Source organism: Loxodonta africana, chromosome X, assembly GCF_030014295.1.
Source record: "Loxodonta africana isolate mLoxAfr1 chromosome X, mLoxAfr1.hap2, whole genome shotgun sequence".
Classification (NCBI taxonomy): domain Eukaryota; kingdom Metazoa; phylum Chordata; class Mammalia; order Proboscidea; family Elephantidae; genus Loxodonta; species Loxodonta africana.
In genome coordinates, this window is record NC_087369.1 from 174,478,290 (window position 1) to 174,498,711 (window position 20,422).

Below are 20,422 nucleotides of genomic sequence, written 5' to 3' on the forward strand. Positions count from 1 at the left end.
TTTGTTGAATACTCAGGACCCTGGGTCCCTAAATCTCTTGCATGCTCAAGGAACAGAAGAGAAGTTAGGATGGTGCCTGGGGTCTTAGGATCTTGGAAGCTAGGATGAAAGCTGAGTCAGAGGGTGGTTTGGCCCAGGAGAGCAACCAAAGTTGTGCTCTGTTGTTATCTTTCTACCTTCCTTTCTAATCAGTGACCATATACATAGTATGCTATTCCTAAGCCAAGTATCCTACTCTGTCTGCATTCTAATTCAGAAGATCTTGGGAGACCAAGGAGAATCTCAACTTGCCAAAAGCCATTTCTCACTGGTAAATGAACAAATCTGTCTTGGAAGAAGTACAAGCAGAATGCTCCCTGGAAGCAAGGTTGGTGAGACTATGTCTTACATACTTTGGATGTGTTATCAGGAGGGATCAGTCCCTAGATAAGGACATCATGCTTGGTAAAGTAGAGGGTCAGTGAAAAAGAGGAGACCCTCAAAAAGATGGGTTGACACAGTGGCAATAATGAGCTCAAGCATAATGCCGACTGTTTCGCTCTGCTGTACATAGGGTTGCTATGAGTTGGAACTGACTTGACGGTATGTAACAACAACAACAACAGCTAGTAAAGGATGGATAAATAGATCTGATATGAGAGAGAAGTGGCAATGAAACTGCATTTTCACTAAAGCCTTTGCAGCCCTCCTCCCATTGCCATCTCTGACATCTTTCCATACGTTTTATTGAGAAAATGGTCTAAACTTCCCTGTAATAGGAAATCATGGAAGGTCACATGGCCTCAGTTCATTCAAATTGGGATATTATCCCTTGCTCCATTTCTCTCCTTGAAGACCACGGGCACAGGCTTGGTAATAGTTGCTGAGAAGAGTAGCCTTGTCTTGTGTTACCACCGAGTTCCATTTGTTGCAAATGACTAACACAAGACTTTCAGTCACGATGTTTGTAAAAAAAAAAAAAAAATTTCCCATTGCAACCAGCTTCCAACTTACCTCTTATACTCTGCACTAAATTTCTTCGTTTCTCTGACTTTTGTCTTAGAAACATCTACCACTGTTCACCTTTCATAGCTGCTCGATTCCCTACTGTCACAGCTCCATGGGTGGAGACACCACCAAAAGCACAACCAGTCTCCACCAAAAGCACAACCAGCTGCTTGACTCAGAATCCCTCCCACAATGCTCTCCTCACATGACTTATGTGTGTGGTAGCAGCATATGAAGGGAGAGGTTAGGGAAGGTTTAATTGAGGATGGGGAACTGAAACTTAGAGTCATCATCAATCAGTGACTCACTAGTCTGGCTATTCAAATGTGCCTCCTAAGGAAAGCTACTTTCACCTTGCTACTAACATTTCATGTCATCTCAACAAACAGTTACTGAGTAACTGTGTCAGGTCCTGTGTTAGGTGCTGGAGATACAGAGATGTACCTGATATGTTTCCTACTTATGAAGAATTTTCAGTCAAGTGGAGGAACATAGTCATAATTTTCCCTCAAATTTAATTTATTCCATCTCATTCATTCTTGCATTTAACAAACAGTTGGGACTCTACCATGTGCCAAACACTGAGTCAGGCACTGAGGGTACTGAGATGAACAAAACAGACATGGATCATAATTTCATGGAGCTTTCTCAAAAACACTGATGTCTGTGGGCCAAGAAATGCAATGGGTGCAAAGAGTTATGGGTGGTACTGTATTGACGCTCAAACTGAGACTACAATTTCCCCATTTGTGAACAAAAGATTGTCTCTATTTCCTTAAGAAAGTATTCTGGGCCAGAACTCCCTGCTTGGCTTCAAATGAGCCAAGAAGAAGCCAGCCAGCCTTAATTTTCAACTACTTCTTCAAGCTGTCTGTGGTCACAGGGGAGCCTGGGTTCTTGCTGCAGCTAGTTGCTAAAGTCAAGGACTGCCTGATGCTTCACCCCAAATTATCCCTGACTCTGGGGCCAATTCCACAGCCTACTAAGTAACACATGAAGAAGACATTTTTAAAAACACCAGAAATGTGTTTCCCAGCCATAGTGATTGTCGTTATTCTGCCTTGTGACAGGATGGAAGTGCAGCTAAAAATAACCTGAGGTTTATTTGACCAAAGTCTGCCCTTTTCTATCAGGAAAAAGCCATTCTGTTGCCTCAGCTTAATCATGAGGAAGAAAAACAAACAAGCAAGTGGAACAAAAAACTTAAAAAGAGATAGAAAGTCTGGGTTGTTTGAAATGCCTCTGGAGCCTCTACACACTCATGTGTGCCTGGGTGTGTGCAAAGATCCGAAAAGAGGGCTGCTGGGGGAACTGGGGCTGTGTGTGTGCTTCTGGGCATTCCTGGGTTTAGGTATCTGTGTGCATGTGTGGTTCTGTAAAGTGTCTGGGGTAGTATATGGGCTGTTTGCATCTCCAGGTAGCTATGTGCATTTGTCTGAACCTATTTATGGATGTTGGTGTATGAGTGAGAGTGAGTGAGCAAGCGAGCAAGCGAGTCACTTCAGTTATTTTCTTATAAAAATCTGAATTCATCAACAATTCCTAGCAATACAAAGACAGAATGGCATATCCCCAGTGAATCTGTTTATCTCTAACACCTCTGAGCTCTCTGAATACAGGGCCCCTAAAAGCCCTTTTATGCGGAGTTGGGCTCCTAAGGAGTGCTTGTTAAATAACCAACTGGCAACAGATTCTTGGATCTGAAGCTGTAGCATTACTCACCAGCAGGTTGAGAGGGGGTTAACCTAGACATGCAAGCTTCTTGCTGCCCCTAAGAGAGAGTCACCTCCTCCACCCGTCCTATGTCAAACATGCCCCCTCACTGAGCTCACGCTATGTGTCAAGTACTCAGCTAAGTGCTAGAGAAGCCACGAAGACTCGGTACTCGCCCTCAAGGAGTTCACAAGGAGTCTACTATATGGCTGTATCCTTCTCTTTACTCCACACTTGAAAGACAAAGTTCAGAACTCAACCTTCCCCTTGGCTGGTCTCACAACCACTCACTAATGACTCCCTCTCCTGAGAACTAGCCCGGTTGTCAACTGTCTCCTAGACCTCACCACTGATCGAAAAGTCAACATGCCTAAATCAACTCTCAACCACCAGTCTTTTCCCCCTGCAGTCCACCCTGCACAGATCTCCAGAGCAATCATTCTAAAGCTATATTTGTATATTTTCATTGTCCTACTCAAATCCATTCAGTGGTGCTGTATCACCTACAGAACAAACTCCACTACTTCCCTACACAATTGTTTGTATTTATCCAACAGGTAGAAAGAAGCCTTGTCCCCTGATAAGTAGTCAGCCCACTGAAAATGGAGATACAGGAGAAATCTAAGTAGTGAACATGAACATTTTGTATTCTTTGAACGTATTTTCCCTGATTTTAAGATTTTTGTTTTCAACACAAAGTCACTCATTCAACAAAAATTTTTTGATACCTGTGTAACTGCCAGGCTCACAGAGCAGATAATAGCTTCTTTGTTTCCCTAAATCACAGTTACTCAATCAAATGTCTGGTTAGGTGGCCCATCGATGGGGGCAGGTCTTGTCTCAAGTCTTCTCTGCATTCTTTGCTTTAGCAGCAAGGGAGAATAGTGGGAGGAGGGGCAATCCTTACAGATGGCTCATGAGCCAACCTTTTGCTAGCTCTTCTGTGCCCTACCCTATTCCTTGATCTGCACCATAGCTCTACCCCTGCCCACATCTGTGGAATAACCAGTTTCCAGAAGAGGTTTAGACTTTTCCTCCTAACACTTTGCATCACCCCTGTCAAACCATGTCCCCAGTGACTGAAACACTGCCTAGGTGAATGGGCCCCAGTGGCAAGAAAAAGCAGGCTTGACCCAGAGTCCCTCCCATAATGATCTCCTCATATGACCTATCTGTGCTGATAAGTGTGTGGTGCCAGCAACGTGTGGAGGGAGTGGTTATGGAAGATTTAATTGAGGATAGGGAACTAAACAGAATTTTGAAAGATGTGTTATGAAAGGAAGGGAAGGATACACCTGCTAGGCACATATGCTTTATATGTAAACAGGTGGAGAGAGGAGGGAAAAGATAGTTTTGGCTGAATGCAGGGGGGGTGAGGGTAGGGAATTCATATAAGACAAGACTTCCTTAGAGCATACCTACAAGGTCTTGCCATAGAAAAACCCCATTTTATTTTCTTTGATCTGTTTCACTTTTACCTTTGCAAGAACTATACTTACCATGTCAGTGTCTGACACGGGGCCAAAACTGGTCACATAGATGTCAGTCTTGACTTCAGTCACAGCATCTAAGCCAAAGAAAATGGAAAAGCAGAGTGTCATGAAAGCTTGTTGCTTAGCTCAAAGAGAATCCAGTGCAGTACTCTGAATGACAGCCAACTTGCTACTTCTGGGAAAGTATACTTGGCGCAGCTACAGGAAAACCCCTTTAAAACCTCCTACATGTACTGTTTCTTCAAGGAGAACATGCTAGGTACAGGTAAAAAGTGTATGCCTTTAGATATCATTGAGAATTACAGCAGAATCTAAAATACCAAAGCTAAGGGAGGTGTTTTAGAGACCCTTGATGATCCCAAATGCTGGACTCCCACACTATGCCTGCCTGTACCTGTGGTAGGCTACAAATGCTTCAACATCTGGGAACACAGGAGGATTGCACAACCTAGCCCCTTAAATTAGGGTGCGGCCATGAGACTGGTTCTAGTTGTGGGAGGAAGTACTGTGTGTACCTCCTTTGCAGGAACATTAATTTCCAACCCAAGACCTTTCCTCCTGCTATGGTGATAATGGAAACACACATTGATGTCGAGCTACCATAAGATGAAAACAGCCTAGAAGGATGAGTCAACACATGGAAAACAACTGCCCTGGAGGGTTGTCTTGAGCCACAGTAGACTGCATTGAGTGAGAAATAAACTTTTGTTGGGTTGAGTGACAGATTTGAAAATGATTGGTGTCACTTGATACACTCTCTTTGTATTTACAGTTGTCCCTTGGTATCCAGGGGAGGTTGGTAACAGGACCCCCACAAATACCAAAATCTGGGGATGCTCAAGTCCCTTATATAAAATGGCAAAGTATCTGCATATAACCTACACACATCCTCCCATACACTTCAAATCATCTCTAGATTACTTACAATACCTAATACAATATAAATGCTAAGTAAATAGTTGTTAATGCTTACACTTAATGCTTTCTCAGTCTTTGCAAGCACTTTATCACAAACCAGAGAGACCATTTTTGCCATCGTAGAGGTAGCACTAACACATCTAAAATTTCAGCTTCTTTCCGCTTTATTGTGCAAATGCTTAATTCATTCTCACTGACTTTATGGCCTACTTCAGCAAGCAACATGCCACTTTTCAAAAGATCTAAGAGTTTTCTTTTCTTGAGAGACAGCACTTTATGTTCCTTCTTAGCCTTTCTGGGATTGCTTTCACCACTTCATTGCTTTATAGGAGTCATTTTTTCACAGAAAAAAAAAGGGTGCACACAACAGAGGTGGCGAACAATTGAGACAAGATGCAAACAATGCTAAAATGAATGCTGGAGAGAGACTGAGGCTCTATGAAATGGCAGAAATGAGGATATATCTGCACATCACTTCATTCGCATCAATTCAGCCGAGTGCAAAAAAAAAAAAAAAAGCTAAGCAGGCAGTAAATTCAAATTTTGCTTTTGGAACTTTTTTTTTTTTTTGGTTCAAATATTTTTGATCTGCAGTTGGTTGAACCTGCAGACGTGGAACACATGAATACTGAGGGCCGACTGTATTTTCCTTTATTGTAACTCTCTGTTTACTCATCTGCCTACGCACCTAACTCAAGAACTTCTGAAGGGCAGTGTTTTGCTATCTTTCTATCCACAGTACATAAAAAAGGGGTTGTTCCCCTAAAAATATAAAATACTTGGGAATAAATCTAACTAGGGATGTAAAAGACCTATGCAAAGAAAACCAAGAAACACTAACTGCAAGAAACCAAAACAGAACTACATAAATGGAAAAACATACCATGTTCACGGATAGGAAGACTCAACATTGTGAAAATGTCAATTCTACCCAAAGAGATGTACAGATATAACACAATTCTGACACAAAACCAACAGCATTCTTTAACGAGATGGAAAAATTAATCAACAGCTTTATATGGAAAAGAAAGAGGCCCTAGAGAAACAAAGCATTATTGAAGAAAAAGAACAAAGTAGGAGGCCTCACACTACCTGATCTCAGAACCTACAATACAGCCACTGTAGTCAAAAAAGCTTGGTTCTGGTACAATGACAGACACATAGACCAATGGAACAGAATCAAGATCCCAGATGTAAATGCATCCACCTGTGGTCAGCTTACCTTTGACAAAGGACCAAAGTCCATTAAATGGGGAACAGACAGTCTTTTTAACAAATGCTAAGGGGAAAACTGGATGTCTATCTGTAAAAAAACTGAAAGAGGGCCCATATCTCACACCATACACAAAAACTAATTCAAAACGGATAAAAGATGTAAAGATAAAACCTAAAACAATAAAGATCAGGGAGGAAAAAATAGGGACAACGGTAGGGGCCCTAATACATGGCATAAATACAATACAAACCATAATTAACTGCACAAACACCAGAATATAAACTATATAACTAGGAACTCCTTATGCTCATCAAAAGACTTCACCAAAAGAGTAAAAAGAGAACTTACAGACTGGAAAAAAAAAATTTGGCTGTGACATATCCGACAAGGGTCTAATCTCTAAAACATATAGAATACTTCAACACCTCAACAACAAAAAGACAAATAATCCAACTAAAAAATGGGCAAAAGATATGAACAGACACTTCAACAAAGAAGACATTCAGGCAGCTAACAGACACATAAGGAAATGCTTGCAATCATTAACCATTATAAAAAAAATCATTACTTTAAAAAAAACCATTAGAGGAGTGCAAATCAAAACTACAATGAGATACTATCTCATCCTGACATTATTGGCACTAATCAAATAAACTGGAAATAACAAATGTAGGAGAGGTTGTGGGGAGATGGTAACTCATGCATTGCTGGTGGGAATGTAAAATGGTATAACCACTATGAAAAATGATATGGCACCACCTTAAAAAGCGAGAAATAGAAATATCATTAAAAAAAAGTTGCCATCGAGTCGATTCCAACTCATGGAGACCCTATAGGACAGAGTAGAACTGTCCCATTGGGTTGCCAAGGAGCAGCTGGTGGATTTGAACTGCCAACCTTTTGGTTAGCAGTCCAGCTCTTAACCACTGCACCACCAGTGCTTTGCAACCCCACTCCTAAGAATATCATAGAAAAATAAGAGCCGTCACACAAATAGACATATGCACATCCACGTTCATTGCAGGAATATTCTTAATAGCAAAAAGACAGAAACAACCTAAGTGCCCATCAACAGAGGAATGGATAAACACATTATGGTACACAGACACAATGGAATACTATGCAACAATAAAGAACAATGATGAGTCTGTGAAACATCTCACAATATGGATGAATCTGGAAACCATTATGCTGAGTGAAATAAGTCAATCACAAAAGAAAAATATTGTAAGAGACCACTATTATAAAAACCCAAGAAAAGTATTACAAGGGAAAAAAATTCTTTAATGGTTACAAGGGAAGGGATGGATAGGGAGGGGAAGTCACTAACTAGATAGTAGACAGGAGTTAACATTGGTGAAGGCGAAGAGGACACACAATAAAGGGAACTCAGCACAACTTGACCAAGGCAAAGGCATACAAGCTTCCTAAGACCAAGTTACTGGGGCTGAGAGATGGGTACCATTGTCCTGGGGGACATCAAGGTCAATTGGCATAATAGTTCATAAATAAAATGTTCTACATCCTACGTTGCTGAGTAGCATTTGTGGTATTAAAAACTTGTGAGCAACAGGTGAGGCCAGGTTGGCAGAGTAGTTAGACGCTTCCTGTGGTCCCTCTTACAACAAAGACCCCCCCAAAAACAAGTAAATTCATTATATATGACAGTATAGGACCCCTGAACATCAAAGGCAAAGTTGCGAAATCAGACTGAGCTTTGCGGGGGTGGAGGGATGGTTCAGAAGCAGCAAAGAGTTGCCAGCCCTGACTTGGCAGGAACCAGCACCCCCAGGCCAGATCCGCTGGCACGAGCATGGTAACACAAGCATTGGTGTTTGGGACATGTTTTCCACATCAGGAGAGACCAAGCGGCAGAGACTCCACTCATGCCTCCAGAATCAGTGAAAAGCTGCGCTCAATCGGCAAAAGATAAGCACATGCATCTAACCTAACATGAGGATCAAAGAACACCCCATTGGGAAAAACATCTCTCCCATTTACCTGCCCCCTTCCTACTGTACACTGGGACCCAGCTGGCTTCAGACATTGCCCCGTTCCCTGGCCCAGAACCAGGAACCGTCACGTGTCCTGAGCTATTCTTCCAGACTTGGAGGTACAACAAATTAGCAAACAGAAAAAATAATCTGCCACCTCTCCTAATCCAGGAACTCAGGGCAGAAAAAGCTCCTTTGCATAGTCATAGGCATAAGAGGCCCATGGACTTTGAATGACTTTCACCCCTGCATACACCTGTGTGGGCCCAATACAACAGCATAGGCAATCGTTAACAAACTTGCCTCTCCAGCAAAAATACCAGCTTTTTGCTGGAGAGGCAAGTTTGTAACATTTGACTCTGCTCTGCCTATTAAGCAGAGTCCTCACCAACCCACATCAGGGGCCTGAGGACTGGTGGCTCCACACACACCACCTAGCCAACCACAACAGGGGGTCCAAGAATAAGTGGCACCTCCTAGTCCTTACAGCCAACAGCATTGACTGCCCACCGTCCAGCTGCAAAATCCATGCACCAACGTGCCTTAGGGAACAGGGACATGCTTTCCTCAAGGCACTCAGGAGTGTCTGTCAGCCCCCTGCCTTGCTCGGTGTGTGACCCCCTACGGCAGTCACATACCTGTGCCTACACCAATCATGCCTGCCTGTATATGACTGTAGGTGAAAGCCTCCACCACACACTTGTTGACCAACTACCTGGACACCTGAGCTGAATCCACACAAGAAAATTAAATAGACTCCTGGGCTCACATACCTAATAACAGCTCTAACCACCTGGTGACAGGACGTTAGAGCTTCAAAGATAACTCTAATCAAACTAGCACACCTGAGCAGCCTATTTGGGCATTTCAAAACAAAACAAAAAGCTAGGACACAGTAAGCAAGCATAAAATAAATAAATACAATAACTTATTGATGACTCAGAGATGACAGTCAATATCAAATCACATAAACAGGCAGAACATAATGGCTTCAGCAAGCTCCCAAAACAAAGAATCAAGAAATCTTCTGAATGAAAAGAACTTCCTGGAGTTATCTGAGGTAGAATACAAAAGATTAGTATACGGAACACTTCAAGAGATCAGTAACAAGATCAGGCAAAATGAAAAACATGCCAAGGAGCACAGTCAAAGCAATAGAGGAACTTAAAAAGATTAGAGAAGAGTAAAATGACAAATTTAACAGGCTGCAAAAACCCATAGAGAGACAGCAAACAGAAATCCAAAAGATTAACTATGAAATTTCAGAATTAGACAAGTCAATAGAAAATCATAGCAGCAGACCTGAGGCAATGGAAGTGAGAATTAGGGAGACTTAAGATAAAACACTTGACACCAACATATTTGAGAAAAAATCAGATAAAAGAATTCTTTAAAAATGAACAAACCCTAAAAACTATGTGTGACTCTATCAAGAGAAATAACCTACAAGTGACTGGAATATGAAAACGGGGAGAAGGGGGTTAACAGAAAGTACAGAGAGAATTGTTGAGGATTTAATGTCAGAAAACATCCCTGATAGCCTGAAAAATGAAAATAGCTATCCAAGATGCTCATTGAATCCCACACAAGGTAGATCCCAAAAGAAAGGCACCAAGACATATTATAATTAAACTTGCCAAAATCAAAGATAAACAGAGAATTTTAAGAGAAGGTAGGGATAAACGTAAAGGAGAGTCAATAAGACTAAGCTCGGACTACTCAGCAGAAACCATGCAACCAAGAAGGCAATAGGATGACATATATAAAACCTTGAGTAAAAAAAAAAAAAAAAAAGAAGGCCAACCAAAAATTATATATCCAGCAAAACTGTCTCTCAAATATAATAGTGAAATTAGGTCATTTCTAGATAAACAGAAGATTAGGGAATCTGCAACATTACAAGAAATATTAAAGGGAATCCTCTGGTTAGACCACCAATAACATCAGATAACACCCCAAGACTAGATCACAAGACAGAGCAAGCAGATATCAACCCAGACAGAGAAATAATAAAAATAAATTAAAGCAAAAAAACAGAAAATATGGAAACAGTCATCATTATGTAAAAAATGACAACATTAAAACAAAAAAGAGGGAATTAAAAATGTAGTCATAGATCTTTCCTATAGACAGGAAGTCAAGGTGATATAAAGAAACAAAAGGTTAGTTTAAACTTAGAAAAATAGGCGGAAATATTAAGGAAACCACAAAGGACACTACCAATCTTACACATCAAAATAAAAAACAAGAAAAGCGTAAAGACTCAGCAAATACAAAATCGACAATGAAAAAGATTACAAGAAAATAGATAAAGAAAAATGAATCAGCACAAAAAATTAAGTGAAACAAAGCAACAGTCAACAATACACACAAAAAAAGATATTAAAATGACAGCACTAAACTCATGCCTATCAATAATCACGCTGAATGTAAATGGACTAAATGCACCAATAAAGAGATACGGAGTGGCAGAATGGACTAAAAAAAAAAACAAAACACTATCCGTCTATATGCTGCCTACAAGACAAACACCTTAGACTTAAACACACAAACAAACTAAAATTTAAAGGATGGAAAAAAATTATAAAGCAAACAACAACAATCAAAAAAGAGCAGGAATGGCAATATTAATTTCTGACAAAATAGACTACAAAAAGGGTAAGGAAGGACACTATATAATGATTAAAGGGTCAATACACCAGTAGGGCATAACCATAATAAATATTTACCCACCCAACGACAGGGCTTCAAAATACATAAAACAAACTCTAACAGCGTTGAAAAGAGACAGCTCCACAATGATAGTAGGGGACTTCAACACATCACTTTCAGTGAAGGACAGGACATCCAGAAAGAAGCTCAATAAAGACATGGAAGATCTAAATGCCGCAATCAACCAACTTGACTTCATAGCCATATACAGAACACTCCACCCAACAGCAACCAAGTATACTTTTTTATCCAGCCCACATGGAACATTCTCCAGAACAGACCGCATATTAGGCCAGAAAGCAAGCCTAAACAGAATCCAAAGCATCAAAACATTACAAAGCATCTTTTCTGACCAAAAAGCCATAAAAGTAGAAATCAATAACAGAAAAAACTAGGAAGACAACTCAAACACAAAGAAACAGAACAACACCTTGCTAAAAAAACTACTACGTTACAGAAGAAATTAAGGATGGAATAAAGACATACAGAAATTTAAATGAGAATGAAAACACACCCTACCAGAACCTCTGGGACACAGCTAAAGCAGTGCTCAGGGATCAATTTATAACAATAAATGCACACAGTCAAAAAGAAGAAAGGGCCAAAATCAAAGCGTTAACCCTACAACTTTAAAAAATAGAAAGTGAGGAGCAAAAAAAGTCCTTGGGAACCAGAAAAAAAGCATATGATAAAAATTAGAGCAGAACTAAAAGAAACAGAGAATAGATAAAGAATTGAGTTAACAAATCCAAAAGCTGGTTCTTTTAAAACATCAACAAAATAGATAAACCATGGGCCAAATTGATAAAAGGAAAACTCGAAGGGAAGGAAATAACCCAAATAAAAAATGAGATGGGAAATATCACAACAGACCAAACTGAAATTATAAGAATCATAACACAATATTATGAAAATTGTACTCTAACAAATTTGAAAACCTAGAGGAAATGGGCAAATTTCTAGAAACACACTACCTACCTAAACTAACACAAACAAGAGCTAGAACAACTTAATAAACCTATAACAAAAGAAGAGATTGAAAAGGTAATTAAAAAACAACCATCAACAGCAACAACAAGAAAAGGCCTGGCCCTGACAGCTTCACTGGAGAATTCTCCCAACCTTTCCAACAAGAGTTAATGCCACTACTAGTAAAGGTATTTCAGAGCAAAGAAAAGAATGGAATACTCCCAAACACATATCTATGAAGCCAGTGTAACCCTGATACCAAAACCAGGTAAACACACCACAAAAAAAGAAAATTACAGACCAATATTCTCCATGAACTTAGATGCAAAAATCCTCAATGAAATTCTAGCACATAGAATTCAACACCATACAAAAAAATAGTTCACCATGACCAAGTGGGATTCCTGTCAGGTATACAGGGATAGATCAACATTAAAGAAACAATGTAACCCATCACATAAATAAAACAATATACAAGAGCCACATGATCTTATCAATTGTTGCAGAAAAAGCATTTGACAAAGTTCACCACATATTCATGAAAAAAACTCTCAGCAAAATAGAAATAGAAGAGAAATTCCTCAACATAATAAGGGGGCATTTATACAAAGCAAACAGCCAATATCATCCTAAATGGAGACAGTCTGAAACGACTCTCCCCGAGAAGAGGAACCATACAAGGGTGGCCTTTACCACCACTCTGATTGAACATTGTGCAGAAGGCCCCAGCCAGAGCAATTAGGCTACATAAAGAAATAAAATAAAATAAAAGGCATCTAAATTGGTAAAGAAGAAGTAAATGTATCTCTACTTGCAGATGATATGATCTTATACACAGAAAACCCTTAAAAAGACACAACAAAATTACTGGAATTAATCGAAGAGTTTAGCAGGGTATCAGGATAGAAGATAAACATACAAAAAATCAGTTTGATCCCTCTACACCAACAAAGAGAACTTCAAAGAGGAAATCACCAAATCAACACCATTTCCAATAGTCCCCAAGAAGATAAAATACTTAGGAATAAATCTATCCAGAGACATAAAAGACCTATACAAAGAAAACTACAAGACACTACTGCAAGAAACCAAAACAGACCTACGTAAGTGGAAAAACATACCTTGCTCATGGGTAGGAAGACTCAAAGTTGTGAAAATGTCAATTCTACCCGGGGTGATCTACAGATACAATGCATTCCTTATCCAAGTTTCAATGGCATTTTTTAATCAGATGGAGAAAGAAATCACCAACTTCTTATGGAAAGAGAAGAGGCCCCAGATAAGTAAAGCATTACTGAAGAAGAAGAACAAAGTGGAAGGCCCCACACTACCTTATTTTAGAGCCTATTTTACCTCCATGGTACTCAAAACAGCCTCGTAGTGGTACAACAAAAGATACCAATGGAACAGAATTGAGAATCCAGACATAAAATCCATCCACCTATGAGCAGCTGATATTTGACAAAGGTCCGAAGTCTGTTAAATGGGGAAACGACAGTTTCTTTAACAAAGGGTGCTGGCATAACTGGATATTCATCTGAAAAAAAAAAAAAAAAAACAAGACCCATACCTCACACCATGCACAAAAACTAACTCAAAATGCATCAAAGACTTAAACATAAAATCTAAAACAATAAAGATCATGGAAGAAAAAAGAGGGGCAATGCTAGGAGCCCTAATACATGGCATAAACAGAATACAAAACACTACTAAGAATGCACAAACACCAAAAGAGAAACTAGACAACTGGGAGTTCCTAAAAATCCAACACTTACACTCATCCAAAAACTTCACCAAAAGAGTAAAAAGACAACTTACAGCCTGGGAAAAATTTTTCGCCTACTATATACAAGCAGCGTCTAATCTCTAAACTCTACAAGATACAGAAACACCTCAACCAAAAAAAGACAACCCAATTAAAAAATGTGCAAAGGATATGAACAGGCACTTCACCAAAGAATACATTCAGGTGACTACCAGATACATGAGGAAATGCTCACAATCATTAGCCATTACAGAAATGCAAATCAAAACTACAATGAGATACCATCTCACTCCAACAAAGCTAGCATTAAACCAAAATACACAAAATAATAAATGTTGGAGAGGTTGTGGAGAGACTGGAACACTTATACACTGCTGGCGGGAATGTAAAATGTTACAACCATTTTGGAAATCGATTAGGAGCTTCCTCAAAAGCACAAAATAGAACTACCATGTTGTTGTTGTTGTTAGGTGCCATCAAGTCAGTTCCAACTCATAGCGACCCTATGTACAACAGAACGAAACACTGCCCGGTCCTGTGCCATCCTTACAAACGTTGTTATGCTTGAGCTCATTGTTGCAGCCACTGTGTCAATCCACCTCGTTGAGGGTCTTCCTCTTTTCCGCTGACCCTGTACTCTGCCAAGCATGATGCCCTTCTCCAGGGACTCATCCCTCCTGACAACATGTCCAATGTACGTAAGACGCAGTCTTGCCATCCTTGCCTCTAAGGAGCATTCTGGCCGTACTTCTTCCAAGACAGATTTGTTCTTTCTTTTGGCAGTCCATGATATAGTCAATATTATTCGCCAGCACCACAATTCAAAGGCGTCAACTCTTATTCAGTCTTCCTTATTCATTTTCCAGCTTTCACGTACATATGATGTGATTGAAAATACCATGGCTTGGGTCAGGTGCACCTTAGTCTTCAGGGTGACATCTTTGCTCTTCAAACATGTAAAAAAAAACTTGTAAAAAACCTAGGTGCCCATCAATGGATGAATGTTGTTGTTGTTGTTAGGTACCCTGGAGTCAGTTTCAACTCATAGTGACACTACGTGCCACAGAACGAAATACTGCCCGGTCCTGAGCCATGCTCGCAATTCTTGTTCTGCTTGAGCCCATTGTTGCAGCCAATGTTTAATCCATCTAGTTCAAGTTGTTCCTCTTTTTACCTGACCTTCTAATTTACCAAGCCTGACATCTTTCTCCAGGGACTGATCCTTCCTGACATCTTGTCGAAAGTGTGTAAGACTCAGTCTCGCCATCCTTGCTTCCCAGGTGAATTCTGGTTGTACTTCTAAGACAGCTATGTTAGTCCTTTTGGCAGTCCATGGTATATTCAATGTTCATTGCCAACACCACAACTTAAAGGCGTTAATTCTTCAGTCTGCCCCATTCATTGTCCAGCTTTAACATGTATATGATGCAATTGAATGTATCATGGATTGGGTTAAGGTGAGCCTTTGCCTTCAAGGTGACGTCTTTACTTTTCAACACTTTAAAGAGGTCTTTTGCAGCAGATTTGCCCAATACAATGCGTCTTTTGATTTCATGACTGCTGCTTCCATGGGTGTTAATTATCCATCCAAGTAAAACGAAATCCTTGACAATGTCAATCTTTTCTCCATTTATCATAATGTTGCTCATTGGTCCAGTTGTGAAGATTTTTGTTTTATGTTCAGGTGTAATCCATACTGAAGGCTGTGGTCTTTTCACTTTCAGCAAGCAAGGTTGTGTCATCTGCATAACGCAGGTTGTTAATGAGTCTTCCTCCAATCCTGATTCCCCATCATTCTTCACATAGTCCAGCTTCTCGAATTATTTGCTCAGCATACAGACTGAATAGGTATGTTGAAAGGATACAACCCTGATGCACGCCTTTCCTGACTTTAAACCACGGGGTATCTCCTTGTTCTGTCTGAATAATTGCCTGTTAATCTATGTACAGGTTCCTCTAGAGCACAATTAAGTGTTTAGGAATTCCCATCATTCGCAATGCTATCCATAATTTGTTATGATCCACACAATTAAATGCCTTTGCATTGCATAGTTAATAAAACACAGGAAAATATCTTTCTGGTGTTCTCTGCTTTCATCCACGATCCATCTGACATCAGCAATAATATCCCTGGTTTTATGCCCTCTTCTGAATCCAGCCTGAATTTCTGACAGCTCCCTGTCGATATACTGCTGTAGCATTTTGAATAATCTTCAGCAAAATTTTACTTGTGTGTGATATTAATGATACTGTTTCATAATCCCCATATTTGTTTGGATCACCTTTCTTTGGAATAAGCATAAACCAGGTAGCTGTCTTCCAAATTTCTTGGCACAGATGAATGAGTACATCTGTTTGTTGAAACATCTCAATTGATATTCTGTTAATTCCTGGAGCCTCATTTTCTCCCAATGCCTTCAGTGCAACTTGGACTTCTTCCTTCAGTACCATCAATTCCTGATCATATGCTACCTCTTGAAATGGTTGAACATCAACTAATTCTTTTTGGTATAATGAATCTGTGTATTCCTTCCATTTTCTTTTGATGCTTCCTGCATCTTTTAATACTTTTCCTGTGGAATCCTTCACTACTGCAACTTGAGCCTTACATTGTTTTTTCAGTTCTTTCAGCTTGAGAAATGCCAAGCGTGTTCTCCTCTTTTGCTTTTCTATCTCCAGCTCTTGGCGCATGTCTTTATAACACTTTACCTCAACTTCTCTAGCCATCCTTTGAAATCTTCTATTTGGTTTTTTACTTCATCATTCCTTCCTTTTGCTTTAGCTGTTAAGCATTCAAGAGAAAGTTTCAGAGTCTCTTCCGACATCCATTTTTGGTCTTTTATTTTTTAACTCTCTTTTTTTTTTCCACACTGTCACATATAAGTTTATATACATCTTACTCCGTACAACCACTTGCTCTCTCACTAATGAGTCAGCCCTTCCAGTCTCTCCTTTCGTGACATTTTTGCCAGCTTCCAACTCTCTCTATCCTCCCATCACCCCTCCAGACAGGAGATGCCAACACAGTCTCAAGTGTCCGCCTGATATAATTAGCTCACTCTTCATCAGCATCTCTCTCCCACCCACTGTCCAGTCCCTTTCATGTCTGATGAGTTGTCTTCGGGGATGGTTCCTGTCCTGGGCCAACAGAAGGTTTGGGGACCATGACCGCCGGGATTCCTCTAATCACAGTCAGACCATTAAGTTCGGTCTTTTTGTGAGAATTTGGGGTCTGCATCCCACTGATCTCCTGCTCCCTCAGGGGTTCTCTGCTGTGCTCCCTGTCAGGGCAGTCATCGATTGTGGCCGGGCACCAACTAGTTTTTCTGGTCTCAGGATGATGTAGGTCTCTGGTTCATGTGGCCCTTGCTGTCTCTTGGGCTCTTAGTTGTCGTGTGACCTTGGTGTTCTTCATTCTCCTTTGCTCCAGGTGGGTTGAGACCAATTGATGCATCTTAGATGGCCGCTTGTTAGCATTTAAGACCCCAGACGCCACATTTCAAAGTGGGATGCAGAATGTTTTCATAATAGAATTATTTGGCCAATTGACTTAGAAGTCCCCTTAAACCATGGTCCGCAAACCTCCACCCTTGCTCCGCTGACCTTTGAAGCATTCATTTTATCCCGGAAACTTCTTTGCTTTTGGTCCAGTCCAATTGAGCTGACCTTCCATGTATTGAGTGTTGTCCTTCCCTTCACCTAAAGCAGTTCTTATCTACTAATTAATCAGTAAAAAACCCTCTCCCTCCCACCCTCCCCCCCCCGTAACCACAAAAGTATGTGTTCTTCTCAGTTTATACTATTTCTCAAGATCTTATAATAGTGGTCTCATACAATATTTGTCCTTTTGCCTCTGACTAATTTCACTCAGCATAATGCCTTCCAGGTTCCTCCATGTTATGAACTGTTTCACAGAATCGTCACTGTTCTTTATCGATGCGTAGTATTCCGTTGTGTGAATATACCACAATTTATTTAACCATTCATCCGTTGATGGACACCTTGGTTGCTTCCAGCTTTTTGCTATTGTAAACAGAGCTGCAATAAACATGGGTGTGCATATATCTGTTTGTGTGAAGGCTCTTGTTTCTCTAGGGTATATTCCGAGGAGTGGGATTTCTGGGTTCTATGGTAGTTCTATTTCTAACTCTTTAAGGTAAAGCCAGATAGATTTCCAAAGTGGTTGTACCATTTGACATTCCCACCAGCAGTGTATAAGAGTTCCAATCTCTCCGCAGCCTCTCCAACATTTATTATTTTGTGTTTTTTGGATTAATGCCAGCCTTGTTGGAGTGAGATGGAATCTCATCGTGGTTTTAATTTGCATTTCTCTAATGCCTAATGATCAAGAGCATTTTCTCATGTATCTGTTAGCTGCCTGAATATCTTCTTTAGTGAAGTGTGTGTTCATATCCTTTACCCACTTCTTGATTGGGTTGTTTGTCTTTTTGTGGTTGAGTTTTGACAGAATCATATAGATTTTAGAGATCAGGTGCTGGTCGGAGATGTCATAGCTGAAAATTCTTTCCCAATCTGTAGGTGGTCTTTTTACTCTTTTGGTGAAGTCTTTAGATGAGCATAGGTGTTTGATTTCTAGGAGCTACCAGTTATCTGGTTTCTCTTCGTCATTTTTGGTAATGTTTTGTATTCTGTTTATACCTTGTATTAGGGCTCCTAGGGTTGTCCCAATTTTTTCTTCCATGATCTTTATCGTTTTAGTCTTTATGTTTAGGTCTTTGATCCACTTGGAGTTAGTTTTTGTGCATGGTGTGAGGTATGGGTCCTGTTTCATTTTTTCGCAAATGGATATCCAGTTATGCCAGCACCATTTGTTAAAAAGGCTATCTTTTCCCCAGTTAACTGACACTGGTTCTTTGTCAAATATCATCTGCTCATACGTGGATGGATCTAGTCTGGATTCTCAATTCTATTCCATTGGCCTATGTGTCTGTTGTTGTACCAATACCAGGCTGTTTTGACTACTGTGGCTGTATAGTAGGTTCTGAAGTCAGGTAAGGTGAGGCCTCCCACTTTCTTCTTCTTTTTCAGTAGTCCTTTGCTTATCCGGGGCTTCTTTCCCTTCCATATGAAATTGGTGATTTGTTTCTCTATCCCCTTAAAATATGACATTGGAATTTGGATCAGAAGTGCGATAAATGTATAGATGGCTTTTGGTAGAACAGACATTTTTACTATGTTAAGTCTTCCTATCCATGAGCAGGGTATGTTTTTCCACTTAAGTATGTCCTTTTGAATTTCTTGTAGAAGTGCTTTGTAGTTTTCTTTGTATAGGTCTTTTACATCCTTGGTAAGATTTATTCCTACTGGGGGCTACTGTGAATGGTACTGATTTGGTTATTTCCTCTTCGATGTTCTTTTTGTTGATGTAGAGGAATCCAAGTGATTTTTGTATGTTTATCTTATAACCTGAGACTCTGCCAAACTCTTCTATTAGTTTCAGTAGCTTTCTGGAGGACTCCTTAGGATTTTCTGTGTATAAGATCATGTCATTTACAAACAGAGATAATTTTACTTCCTCCTTGCCAATCCAGATGCCCTTTATTTCTTTGTCTAGCCTAATTGCTCTGGCTAGGACTTCAAGTACGATGTTGAATAAGAGCGGTGATAAAGGGCATCCTTGTCTGTTTCCCGTTCTGAAGGGAAATGCTTTCAGGCTCTCTCCATTTAGAGTGATATTGGCTGTTGGCTTTGCATAGATGCCCTTTATTATGTTGAGGAATTTTCCTTCAATTCCTATTTTGGTAAGAGTTTTTATCATGAATGGGTGTTGGACTTTGTCAAATGCCTTTTCTGCATCAATTGATAAGATCATGTGGTTTTTGTCTTTTTTTTATTTATGTGGTGGATTACATTAATGGTTTTTCTAATATTAAATCAGCCTTGCATACCTGGTATAAATCCCCCTTGATCGTGGTGAATTATTTTTTTGATGTGTTGTTGAATTCTATTGGCTAGAATTTTATTGAGGATTTTTGCATCTATGTTCATGAGGGATATAGGTCTGTAATTTTCTTCTTTTGTGATGTCTTTACCTGGTTTTGGTATCGGGGAGATGGTGGCTTCATAGAATGAGTTGGGTAGTATTCTGTCTTTTTCTATGCTTTGAAATACCTTTAGTAGTAGTGGTGTTAACTCTTCTCTGAAAGGTTGGTAGAACTCTGCAGTAAAGCCATCCGGGCCAGCGCTTATTTTGTTGGGAGTTTTTTGATTACCGTTTCAGTCTCTTTTTTTGTTATGGGTCTATTTAGTTGTTCTACTTCTGAATGTGTTAGTTTAGGTAGGCAGTGTTTTTCCAGGAATTCATCCATTTCTTCTAGGTTTGCAAATTTGTTAGAGTACAATTTTTTGTAATAATCTGATATGATTCTTTTAATTTCAGTTGGGTCTGTTGTGATGTGGCCCATCTCGTTTCTTATTCGGGTTATTTGTTTCCTTTCCTGTATTTCTTTAGTCAGTCTAGCCAATGGTTTATCAGTTTTGTTAATTTTTTCAAAGAACCAGCTTTTGGCTTTGTTAATTCTTTCAGTTGTTTTTTCTGTTCTCTAATTCATTTAGTTCAGCTCTAATTTTTATTATTTGTTTTCTTCTGGTGCCTGATGGATTCTTTTGTTGCTCACTTTCTATTTGTTCAAGT

The 20,422-nt window shown here is 39.8% G+C and overlaps 1 protein-coding gene across 1 annotated transcript in view; it reads right to left on the bottom strand.

Annotated features, from left to right (window-relative positions):
- The window catches only part of GABRA3 (gamma-aminobutyric acid type A receptor subunit alpha3), a 172,844-nt gene that overhangs the window by 98,473 nt on the left and 53,949 nt on the right, over window positions 1-20,422 (bottom strand). Inside the window, exon 3 of the mRNA XM_003421224.4 lies at window positions 4,200-4,267. Within this exon, the coding sequence (XP_003421272.1) occupies window positions 4,200-4,267 (68 nt within the window). The remainder of the gene's footprint in view (window positions 1-4,199; window positions 4,268-20,422) is intronic.